At 39.5% G+C, this 13,327-nt stretch overlaps 1 protein-coding gene across 1 annotated transcript in view; it reads left to right on the top strand.

Moving 5' to 3' along the window:
• Positions 1–3,149, top strand: part of LOC145398937 (hexokinase-2-like) — a 33,422-nt gene extending 30,273 nt beyond the window's left edge. The window contains exons 11-12 of the mRNA XM_080271675.1: positions 561–694; positions 2,241–3,149. Coding sequence (XP_080127801.1) covers positions 561–694; positions 2,241–2,327 — 221 coding nt within the window. The 3' untranslated portion in view covers positions 2,328–3,149. The remainder of the gene's footprint in view (positions 1–560; positions 695–2,240) is intronic.
• Positions 3,150–13,327: the final 10,178 nt, after the last annotated feature.

Below are 13,327 nucleotides of genomic sequence, written 5' to 3'. Positions count from 1 at the left end.
GTTTGGCATAAAGGGTTAGAGCTATAGTAGTTAACTTTTTCAGCCCAAGTATGTCATGTCTATCATATTCTGGCTAACACTAACATATCTAATTGAATGTAGAGAAGACATCCCTAGGTAGAGGGGTTTAGTATGAATATGTGAATTTTACCCACATATGAGTATGTACTGAAATATAGTATAATGTGAAGATATCCTGACATCTGATGGAAACTGCTTGTATTAAAATTGCTTTTCGTAAGGATGCCTTGACTTTGAATGAGAACTGCCTGTACTGAAAGTGTGTTTGTTGTGAGGATATTCTGACTTTCCATTCTTAAATAGTTTGTTGTGAGGTTATCATACCCTTTAATGAGGACTGCCTGGACTGAAATTGTTTATATTGTGAAGACACAAAAGTTTTGGCTCAGCACAGAGACTGTGAGCAGTATCATCCTATGGGAATAATGCTTCCATTCAAACAGCTCATGGCACGGTTAAATCAAGACCCAAAAATGGGCTTAATCGTCTTGCTTGTACATCCTTGAATTATAATGGTTCATTTTTCTGCCTGGTCACAGTGATTGGGGTGCTTTTGGACCGTATGGAGCGAGAGCACTGCACCATTGCCATTGATGGGTCACTCTTCCAGCATCACCCACGCTTCAGACCATTAATGGACAAGCTTATCTCAGAATTGGCCCCAGGCCGACCTGTAAGTTTACCTTTAATAGAGTTTAATTAATTTTTTTATAGAAAAGGTTATGATTACCCATTCAGTTATTATATCTTTTCAGGTTATTCTTGATACATCAAGAATTATTGAGGTCAAGAGCCCCCATTTTAACCCCTATACGCCGAGATTATTTGGGCACGGTTGCCCTAACCCTACGGGCACATTTCCTCACGTTATGTGGTAGGTGGGGGTGCTCACCATCCATTCACTCATTGTAGTGCTGCTGTCGGATGATTATTCTTTTCTCTCATCCTTCTTTCTTTCCTTCCTTCCTCCCTCTTGTCTTTCTTTCCATCTTTCCTCTTCCTTCAGTCTATTGGTGACTCCACCCTGAATGACAAGTCAAATGGTTTCCTGTACGCCAGAAACTTATTACTACACTGGGTGGTAACCATATAACCAAACTGTGACGCCTGGTGGTTTAGTGGGTAGTTAAAGTGCTCCAACCGGATTGAACCTGTGTAGGTTTATTATCCAAGGGGTGGTTGGGGTTTATTGGTCACGTAGTAATGCCACTCAGGGACGTGTGAGGCTGGTCACTCATCTTAAATGCCAGAACCAACTTGCCTAGCCCCGCACCCCTACGCTTCCCATGAGGCAACACAGGATTAGATTATGTATGTATGCCTTTTTACAAACCTTCATATCTGGGAAAGCATAGCAGTTAGAGGAACAAATGAAAGACCATGTTACCCACCAACTTTTCTTGCGAATGAAAGCATCACCAGGCCTGCAGGTGGTCGTGTTGATGAGCATGGACATGAAGTAGATGAGTAACTTTAATGCTTGAAGTAGGATGTCTCCATGCTTGTGCACGCGACCCCGACTTAGGCTTCGCTGTCATTGTGGTACCATCTCCACTACTAGATAAATTGGACACAGTGGCATCCAAGGCACACCCTATGGCACCATCACTGAGCCCTTTCCTAATAACCTTGGGCAGAGGCTTGGCATGGGTGGATGAGGCAAAGGGTCAGCATGTTCCGGGAACAGAATCGGACATGGAGGTTTCAGAAAACATCGTTCAGCACTTGGCTAAGTCACAGAAAAGAATGAGGTATGCTTGCGTCATGTGGCGGGCATCTCTCCCTACCCTTCGGTAGCAAGATCAAATTGCGCGCCATTCAAACTGGTGGGATTGCATTTTCAGTTCCTACCAACACCCGGCAGTCTCTGTCCACCCCTTTAGTGTCGGTCCATACGGACACCCGGCACTTAGGGGTTAATGAAGGAATTATTGAAGGTTGCAGTTCACTCCTCCAGTTCATAAAGTCTCTCAGGTTTATAAAATCATATAAAAGAATAATAATAATAATAGTAATGCATCATTAGGGTGAAAAATTAATAAATTGAGGTTATAATTCTCGCTAAAAATAAACTAGAAACTGTCATCAGAGTGATGGGGAAAATGGAAGTCTCTCTCTCTCTCTCTCTCTCTCTGTATATGTGTGTGTGTGTGTGTGTCATTAATAAATATATTAGTCATCTCATTCATATATGATATTTTTGTACATTCTCATCACAGTTTGACTTGCGCCTGGCATCTGATGGCTCTGGATTGGGATCAGCTCTGACAGCAGCTGTTGCAGACAGACTACAAAAGAAGAGCTGAAGAAAATGGCATGAATGAAAGATCTACCATAGAGTCTGTTAGGTAGGGTGGGATGCCATGTGAGTTTGGTTTTGTACGTGGTGTTGTTGTAGCCTAAAATTTTCTGAAGCTCTTCTTTGGAACTGGAAATCAAGTACAGGTATAGTACTATGAGTCCCCCCTGCCCCCCCCTTTTTTTTTTTCTTTTCAAATTGGACCAAAACATGACTGGTACTGTTTCTCAGCTACTTAAAATCCTGATTGGCAATTTCACCCCAATTTACAGTAAGCCCAGGACCTTTATACAGCATTTTTAAAATGAAACAATGAATTACCAAAGTCGTGATTCTTATTATATAATTGTTTTAAAATTAAGAGAATGAAATTGCAGCCTCTAAAGAAATTATTTATTTATTTTTTATTATTATTATTTTTTAATAAGCTTTAAAAGAATATTAAAGAAATTTATAGGTTGTAAGGAGATATTACCAAAGTTTATAGAATATTGCTAAATTAAAAAAAAAACTAATGCACCTAAATTTCATCACTGGCCCTCAAAAATTGGCACCAGATAGATGTGAATATCTCCTAGTTAGTGCTAAATTTGCAATTGTATGCCCTCTCTCCACTCATGCAACAGAGCCAGGCCCTTTCTGCTCAAGTCAGTGTGGCTTATCTCCTATACAGTGCTAAATTGGCAACTGCGTGCCCCCTCTCCCCTCCTGCTACAGAGCCAGATCTGCTCTGCTCAACTCAGCGTGGCTCATCTCCACTTCATATCCATTTGCACACCTCACTGGTACCTATAGTACTAACAAAATATTTTTAGTACCTGTAGCTCCTTCAGTGGATATTAATAAAGTTGTCTTGTAATTCATTCTTACCCGTAGTTTTTGTACCCTCATCACTTCTTTCACTTTTCTAATCCATTCTTATCAGTAGCTTTTCTACCCTCACCATTTCTGTCACCTTAATTAATTATTTTCCAAACTTTTTCATGTAATATCTTGCCCTTTCTCTATGATTTCAAAAATATTTTCAATACTAACTCACAGTCAGGCTTTCAATACATGGACCTTTTTTCCACCACTACTATACTGTCTGTGTTTTTCTTCCTGCATTTCAGTATTTTTTTTCCACATTATGCTTTATTTTTCACAAATTTCACATCTTCATCTTGTGACAGAGCAACTTGGAGGCGTTTTGTCTGCGGCCACCCTTTGTGGGATTAGGGTGTTGGGCTATAGATAGATAGATAGATCTTTCTTGATGTACTCCATATTTTTTCTGCACTGTTTTTCACTAATTTCATGTCTGTTTCACTTAATTTTTTGTTGTGTCCATGTACATGTTTTATTTACAATTCATATTTCAGCTTACCTGAGTATGCCAAGATGCTCACAGATTTAATCTGACTCAAACATCAATGCCGGCACAACCAGATCATCATTCATGCCATTCAATGCCTGTACTCTGATGGGGTTAGGTGGCTCTCTAGCACCTCATCCTTAATGCAGTATTTTGCACACTACACCCAACTGTTACATTCCCGTACACCCCCTTTTTGATATTGAAATTAACTGCATAAATAACATAAAAGTGAATGCCTATATTAACATGCTATTTGCAGAAATAAACTGGTAAAGGAGAGGTGCTAGGGAGCCTCCCTGGTTAACAAGAATAAGACCACAAGCCATCCAGCACAGACATGCTGGAGGTAGCACATGACAGCATGAGTCACTAGACAGGGTGTCTATCCTGAATGAAGTCAAAGCTGAAACAACTCATTGAAAAATATATATATATATATATATAGGTGGGGGCGCCCACCAGCCACTCGCTCGATATATTGCTGCTCTCGAGTGTCTGCCCTTTCCTCTCTTCCATCCTTCTTTCCTTCCCTCCTCTTCTGTCTTTCTATCCTTCATTCTTTCCTTGTCCTTCTGCCTACGGGTGACTTTACACTTCCTCTTCTGTCTTTCTTTCCTTCATTCTTTCCTTTTCCTTCTGTCTGTGGGTGACTCTACACTGAGTGACAAGCCAAATGGTTTCCAGTACACCAGGAAACCATTTACTACACTGGGTGGTAATCATATAACCAAATTTTGGCACCTGGTGGTTTAGTGGGTAATTATTACGCTCCAGTCGGATTGAGCCGGTGAAGGTTTATATCCAAGGGATGGTTGGGGTTGATTGCTCATGTAATGCCACTCAGGGATGAGTGAGGTTGGTCACTCTCATCTTAAATGTCGAGACCAACTGCCTAGCCCCAGGCTCCTGCGCTCTTCTTGGGACAATGTAGGATTGGATGATGGATGGATGGATGGATATATATATATACTGTGTATATATTTTTTTTAGGGGAAAAAATATATTAAATAAATTTTGACGACTTTTAAAATAATTGCACAAAATGAATTGCATGAAATACATAGGTGGTTTCTCGCCACCAAGGTTTCCATGTTCACCACCTTTCGTTGGGTGGGGTATGTAATAATTTGGGGGGGGGGGGGACAAAATTGTTGCACTTATTTTTTTGTTGGTTTTACTGAAAATTTTTTGGCAGATATTTTTTCAGTTTACCTTCATATTCTCAACTTTTATAATAGCATATCTTATGAGTGTTCAGAGAAGACAGTTTTAAACTCATCTAGAGAAAAGGATGTAAGGAGTGTGGTGTTTGTTCTCTACATCTGCTTGCTGATCATCTTCAGTCATGAATATGCACTGCTAGCTTCACTTGCAATATAATCTGACCAATATCTGTGTTACTTTCCATATCAGGATTGTGGTCATCAGTACACTTCCAAAATTCAGTGAGTATATTCATAGCATTTTCGGATTCTGAATCATGAAGTCCATTCTCACAGACTTGGAATAGGTTTTTGTTCTCAGAGGTGCGAGCCTTTCCCAAGGAATTCATTAGTGCTTGACATATGACATTACTTGTACAAATCTGATTGGTAGAAGTGGCAGTAATTAAACTGTTACAATATATCGGTATGTCTCTAGGCTGTATCTTTTTGAAAAGGAAAGGCTTTGAACTGCTCCTTAAAAGATTCAGCAGAAGTCAGTTGCCACATTGACAGTGGCAGTATATGGGCTTTGTGGAAAAAAGACTGATCAGAGAAAGATTATTGATGAGTTGCTGGTGGCTTATCAAGGTGCATGGAAACATCTTCACGTCATAACATCATACTTGGATGTGTCAGCAGTGTTTACAGTTCAGTGTGATATTTTGGTTCACAAACATAAGAACCTTGAAGGTAGTGATACAGTTTAAATGCTGTTCTAACCATTACTGGCTGCCAGTGCAGCTGGATTAGAAATGAGGTAGTTGGGGTCCGTGGGGGAAGACTAAAGATAATCCTTGCTGCACCCTTCAATACAGACCAAACCTTCTTTAATAGATTATTTGGAAGACGAGTCCATAACAGATTACCGTAATCAGCATGAAACATGACTGCACCAGTGTTAAGAAGAAACGTCCATTCAGAAACAGTCTCATAAAAGTATAGATTTCTGATGTGCAGGTAACAACCACTGACAGTTTGATTTTTGTTCTCTGATATTTATTTTTGAATTAAAATACAGTATACACCCAAAGTTTGGACAAAACTGACAGGACAGAGGTGTGACTCACCAGTGTTGAGAGTCAGGGTATTAACAGCATCATCACCCTTTCTGTTTCCTTGAATAATATTGATTTCTGCTGTGCCATTACAGCTAAAGGTAACTGAGCAAATGTGGTTCACTGCCATTATTGAGATCTGTCTGATAGATAAAACTTCGGAGCAAAGGGACATCATCATGGATGCAGTGCAGGTACTTACAGAAATATAAATCTTCTAGCAGTAGTTTATGATCTCCCTTACTGTGTCAAAAGCTGCAGACGTGTATAACTAAACCAAGAGAGAGGACGTCTTGCTACCGTTGTTTGTGACCAAGTCATGCTGAATCTTTGTTAATGCAGTTTTGGGTGAGTGGTCTTTCCTATATGCCAGTTGAACTAGAGGAACAACTCTGTTTCATTCGGGTAGTGATACGAGTTGATCAAGTGTAGTCCACTCTATAATCATAGATGAGTGATTTTTTTTTTTTTCCGACTTTTTGGGGCATAGGCTTCACAGCCTGCTTTCAGGGCCCAGTAGTCCTCCTACATAACAGGGTGATAGTTTAACTTATTCGTATCTTTGACACATAGCTTCTTCAAGTAGGAGCTGGAGCAAGGCATGTTTCTCAGGATGCAAAAAGGCACCATCTAAGAAATATCTGTTTACTATTTTACAGGGAAAGTTTACTGCATATTCATGCATATATGGTAACTTTATTGTTGTTGCTTAACCCCGATCTGTTTGATGTAGCTGCATGTTGACCGCAGATAAGCAACCACCTCTATGGGACTGCCCCACAGGTTCCCTACGCCGTTGATGTTGATATGATGTCTGTGTCTTAATGCGCCATGTGTTGTGCAATGCTCCATCATGTGTGTTGTGTCTTTTGGGCATAATATACAAGTTGGGAACATCATTTGTGACCACCTAACCATAGCTAATCTGGTAGATCAGAAGGGGTAGGTGGTGCCCTGGTCTAAGCCTAGCTATGTGAACTAATTAGCTTTGTTTAATGATACCTCTGATGAATAGATGGGGGGGAAGGGGGGTTGTAACAGTGTTCCTATCAAGGTGTTGTATTGCCCTGCACCTGAAGTGGGTGTGTAGGTGGTTATTCATTGTTAGTGTAGAAGTGTCTAGAAGTGGGATGTTGTTGAAGAAGGTCTGGTAATGTTTGTGTGAAGATTATTTTATGTGCCTAGTTGTATAGTTGTCAAATAATGACACAAGCTGCTGCATAGAATTGTGTGCCTTTCATTATCAGAATAATGGCTAACAATGAGGACTTTAGCTTCAGAATGGAAATGAGCTATAGTAGTACTGCAGGTGCAGCCAGCATAGAGCATTGTTTGGCAAGGTTTTGTACTGAGTTGTAGATAGGCTGGAAGCCCATGCTGTGGAAGCATAGGACATCACTGATCTGATGTATATGTTGAAACACCAATTTCTCCCCTTATTGTAGAGACAGCAGTGTACTTAAGCACGTTAAGAATTCCGCGTTATACTTGGTTTTCAAATGTTTGGAGTGGTTTTACTTCTTCTATATAGAGTGTGATGGCTTCTGTTGAGTGCAGAATTTATGGTAATGCTAAGCAATTCCAGTAGGTTTTGCCTGTTAGTAATCTGTTGCAGCTCTTTAAGGTGACTGAGTAGGCTGTGTTAGCTAATTTTTTGGCTTTATCTAGACATAGTGTTTTGTGGCTTGCAAAGCAGTTTTTGTTGTTGATGGCAATTCCTAGGTATTTAATGCTGTTTACTGTGTTATTGCCTTCTATTTCAGGTGCTGGGAGTAGCTCATTAAATACTAGTACTGTATGTTGTTTTTCTGCATATTTATGCTCAGTCCACAGTCAGTTGCTGTGTCAGTAAGTGCTTTTATCCCATTTATTGCCTTCTCCTTTGAGTGGGCAAAGAGAACACCATCTGCATAAAAAATGGCTGGGATGGTGGACTGGCCATTTCTAAATGCTACCCAAGATTTGTGTAGTTTGTTAATTATCAGGTAGGTTATCAGTAGGAAAAGTGTGGTGGATCCATTGCAGCCTTGTCTGATGCCACTTGTCACTTAAATTTCTGCATGTTCTTCATTCAGATATACAGTGGTTCTGTCATGTGTATATTTCTGCAATAAACTTGTTGATCTTGGGTTGGATGTTCTAGTGTTTCAGGGCTTCAATTAATTTTTTCCTGTTTGATGAAGTCAAAGGCCTTATATTACATAAAGTGGCTTTCTAATTTTGTAGCTTTCTTTAATGCAGTTTAGTATGAAGAGGTTGCCTGCTATTCTCCAGATTTCAGTAAAGTCTTGTTGTAGGTCATTTATTTTTCCAGCATTTCTTAGATGGTTTTTGATTTTTGTTTTAGTTATGCCCATAGTAATCTTGTATGAGGTATTGAGAGGGCTATTGGTCAGAAGTCTTTTGGTGATGGCTTGGGTATTTTGTGCAGCAATTTTGTTTTGGAAGTTTTCCATTCATGGGGTATGATTCCACTTTGTAGGATGTTTTTCAGTATTTTTGTTAATGTTGTAATACAAAGACTGCTGTCTGTTTGGAGTTTGAAGAGTTCTGTTTTGATGCCATCTGGTCCTGGGGCTTTCTTGTTTTTGAGTTTTCCTTAGTTGGAGTTTAACATCATTTTCTGTTATTTCGGGGTCCTCCATTATTGTGGGTGTATGGCCATTTGTTTTATGTGTATTATTGGTCGTTTCCTGTGAGGGAGCAGAATTTGGTGGGTACGCTTTATTTTGAAGGAGTGTTATGTAGTTCTTTTCTTCCTGTTGGTTCCAGACATCTTTATGTTGTGTGTGTGATAAATGCATTGTCAATGCATTTTTCAGTTTCTCTTATATGCTCTCTGGCTTTATTTGTGTTTTGTTTTCATATTGAGTGACTGGTGTAGTGTCTGATGCTTTCTCCTTGGATTTTTTTTATATTTTCCAGCAGGTTTCTGCTACTGTTTTTATCACACTATTTCTTAAGTGATCGTTTTTTACCATTTCCATATTGCCTCTTTTATAAGCCTTTGAACCTTATATATTTGTTTGTAATATCCTCAAATTTTTGGGCTTCATTTTCATTTTTTGCGGTCCTTTTTTTAACTGCATAGGCTTATTTCTGACGATTTCTTGTGTGAATCATATGGGTTGTGTGTGTTTTTCTTTGCTTGCACTTTTATTTTCCTTTCCAGGTTTGTCCTTGCTGTTGTCATTTTATATTCATAACCCTGAAAAAAAAAAAAAAAATAGCCTGGGGGATCATTTCCCTTTCCATTTAGGTTGTGGATAATGCGGGGAAGGAACGTTATTTTTATTGTTAGTCTTCAATATATGATCGCAAATAATTTGTTTTAAATAGAGTGCTGGAAAAGTATCATTAAATGAGCATATAATTAGCAAACAGAAAAAGTAGTATGTAATAATAAATGTTAAAAGATCTCCTAGCAGATAATGATCATTGTATATTGCATCGTTATTCTTATGTCATCTTCGCACTTTTGAATGACCAATAATTATTTAACTGATAATTAGACTGCAGAAAGGGGTAGCATAAAATAAAATATGGTGTTTTATCGCATTTAAAGCATATGTCAAACAACGAGGGTGTGCCGTGAGGCCCCCTTCGACTCTGCGTGTAAACCCCGTTCCCTCTTCTACTCTCGGCGTCGAGGCGGATGCATCATGGCTCGCTTTCTCGGGTAACTTTTTTTATTTTTTGGCACTCATTTTATTCATAGATGGAATATTAGTTAGTATAGAACCCACTGTCGATGATGAGGTTAGAATGGGTAATGGTTTTTGAGCTGTTGCAGCGAAGTAGGCTGAGCTGGGGGCAATATGGCGTCCGAGTATGCTTGTATCAATGCCGACCTAGATTTTCTTTCGTTTTCTCCCCGTTACCTATTACTCAGCTTGGAGGAGTACCATGGTAGTCTAGGGATTTAATGCAAGCTATATCTCCCCTCAGTAGTTTGAAGTCAAGCCGAATAAAATCGCACAGTGATAATTACACGGCAGTGCCTTGCCCCTAGAACTAGTTTAGGATCTGCAGCTCCGCGTTAGCGATTTTTTTGTATGCTCATTGCTCTCTAACATTCTTTTGTGCTATTAGTTTTAATGTCGACTTGGGTTGCATCAGTATCCTAAAGAGCAAATTGCTAAGTACGAGGTGCAACAATGCCAAAGGATGTATTTGTAATTTGGTCACCTGACGATTTTACCATTTAGGATTTTTATTTTATACATTTTAGTTGTATGTTTGTATTCAGCTAGAACTTATTTCATAGCCTTTTCCAGTTGATAACTTTTTTTTTTAATCTGGAAATTTTTCATTTTAATGTCAAATTTTTTATTTTGCCCTAACATTTTTCCTGCCCTTAGTATTTTGTGGTTTTAACATTAAGCTTAACCCTGGAATACATACGCGGGCGTATCACACCCGACGCGTACCTGAGTTCACGTGATCACCGAGTGGGTTATTGTCTGAGACGGCTGGGCACCCAGATACCCTCCTTCCACGTGTTGCCCTAGTAGGGAGAGGTAGCGTTGCTCCGCTCTCTTCGAAGGAAACTTCCATATCGGCGCCCTTGGGTATCTTACACCCATCGTATGTACTCCCGTACATATGTGACACAGAGTTTGTCATATCCAGCAAGTAGTTTGAGTATGATTTCTAAAGTGCTTTTCCTTGCAGGAAGTGAATATTTCTTAGGACACAGATATTTCTTTGTGAACTGTGAAATCATGGCCGACCATTTTTTGAGTGATGAAGAACTTGATAAAACAATGAACACCACTGGGTGCTAAGAATCAGAGTCCACCTGTCCAGTGCCGGGAGTGCCCTGTTGGGACTGACAGGAAGACATGCTTCCGGTGCACCAAATGTCAGAAGGCTGTCTGCCAGGGGCATTATTACCCTGTCTGTGGTGATTGTTTGAGAGTCCAAGTAAGTGCTCATGATTTTGGGAATTGTCAAGGAAAATTCGAACAAATTATTTTTCTCACGGCCATAAGTACACCACAAATGACAAATAGCAACTATTTTGGATTGCATACCACTGTGTTTTGCAATTATGAGGTTTCAATAGTAAAACAATAACATTCACTACTCAAGAAATGACATTTCCTGATCATTGTAAGTTCTATCTTAGTTACCCCCTAAAACAAGGCTGTGGGGGTGGGTGGGTGGTCAAAATCACTGGGTAAAGCCTTAGAGAGGTCCAAATACCATGTAGTGTTCAATTTCAAGGGTCTGGGATTGCATGAAAAATTGCCAATCTTTGTACTCCATTTTCTTACTCTAAAAAAAATACCCCATTTTTTGTCTACCTCCACCACGGCCCACCGTGAGTCTGTAAGGATTAGAGTGCCATGTGCTGCAGCGCCCATGACCCAGGAGTGTGTGTGTAAGTGCAGAAGTCCACAGCTCCTGTTTCAAATTTTCCGCATATTTTTTTTTAGTTACATCAGAATTTTTCCCCATTTTTGATACTTTTTTTCAAGTTACCACTTAACCTCTAATGATATGATATCATACAAACTCATTTACATAAGGTTCAGGTGAAAGTACAAAGCTTGTATTTTTTATATATGTACTTGGTTTTACTAAATTTGGATTTTCACATAGGTGTATGATTTTCTGAAAAATGAGTTTATCAAACCCAGCATATGTATTAACCCTTTAACCGCGGGCATTGTTTTGCCCCGACTGGCCTCTCCTGCGGGGGTTCCAGCCAAAATGTAAACAAACTTTAAACCTTTATAACTCTGCACAGAATAAATCTAGAGCGAAAAATAAGGTACCATTAGAAAGTACTAACCTTCGGCTTTGCAATGATGTAGGTTTCATGATTTCGTTGACTATCACTGGATGGGCAGTGCCGTTAGAAGTGAGCAATCTAAAATCACTATTTTTCGTTCACACCATTACCTTCACTCACACACCATTACCAAATGCCAACCTCATTCTGATAATAATACTATAAACATATATGAACACTGCACACACGATAAACGCCCACTCTGTGTTCACTGAGGCAGGTAAAAGGCACTGTAATTGCCCGCACTTCACTGCCACATCAGCAGTGTTGTAATCACTATTTCTCGCTCGCACACCATTACCAAATGCCAACCTCATTCTGATAATAATACTATAAACATATATGAACACTGCACATACGATAAACACCCACTCTGTGTTCACTGAGGCAGGTAAAAGGCACTGTAATTGCCCACACTTCACTGCCACATCAGCGATGTTGTCACTCACACAGCTGGACAGATACTGATGGGTGTTTGGTCAGGGTTGGGGTGGGGAGCCCGGGGGGTGGGAGGAGGGAGGTGGAGGTCGGCTGGAGTGAAAGAACTTAATAGCTACTCTCCCTTGAAACAATTGGCGCACGGAAAAAACGTGGGGTATTCAAAATATTCACAAACATTCGAGAATGACACCTGCGGTTTGGTCCAGTTTTTGCAATGTCATTCTGGGATGACACCCGTGGTTAAAGGGTTAAGATGCAGTAAAATTAGCGTATGTATTCTAGGGTTAAGGTACATAGAGCCCAAGAGAATGTACTGAAGGTTAGCAATAATTTGTCCTTTCATTGTGATGTATTTTCTGATTTTATTAATGTCAAGTTTAATGTAGATAGAGCCAAAGAGAATGTACTGAATGTTAGCGTTAATTTGTTCTTTCATTGTGACTTTTTCAGAGTTGTGCTGTGAATTATGATTAAAGTAAACTTTTTTTTTTTTTTTTTTCTACAATACTCTGTATTCCCTCATAACAGCCAACCCTAACCAGAAATCACCCAGCATAACTCCCAAGAATGATTCATCCATGACAATTTTCTTTGCTTATAATAAATGTCCCATCTCATCCCAACCAAACTCAAGCAGAATTCACCCAAATACACCTGAAATAGCACCAAAAACTATAAAAAGTATAGTAGTATGTACTGTATAAAATAATAATCATTTGGGGGCGGATTCTGAAAGCTCAAAAATCCTCGCAAATCCATCATCTTTGGGTGTAAGAGCAACTTTTCCCTTAAGTGTATATTCTGGAGCTCTAGAAAACAAGCGCAAACCCTATGCGGCGTTGTCAATTCGTCAATTCTCATCGTAGAGTTGCGCCATGTGAGGGGCAGCCATAAGTACATTGTAAGCCTTATAACTCTCCTATTTTTACAGATGTTGTAGCTCAAACATCCCCCAAATCCTCAGAATTAAATCATGCCTCAATTGATCCTTAAGTGCATACAGCTGTTGCGATTTTTCAAAAAATAATAAGTACAAGTGGCAGCAGATCATTGTAGACGATGCGAGAATACTATAACGGAGGAAGTACTACCTCGACATAAGTGGTAAAACTAGCATTGTCGGCCAATATTGCCTTTACTGCAAACAAA

This window comes from Coenobita brevimanus, chromosome 47, assembly GCF_032717465.1.
Source record: "Coenobita brevimanus isolate Jiangsu-jjx chromosome 47, ASM3271746v2, whole genome shotgun sequence".
Lineage (NCBI taxonomy): Eukaryota > Metazoa > Arthropoda > Malacostraca > Decapoda > Coenobitidae > Coenobita > Coenobita brevimanus.
Note: the sequence above shows the minus strand (reverse complement) of the source record. Positions and strands in the feature narration are given on the sequence as shown.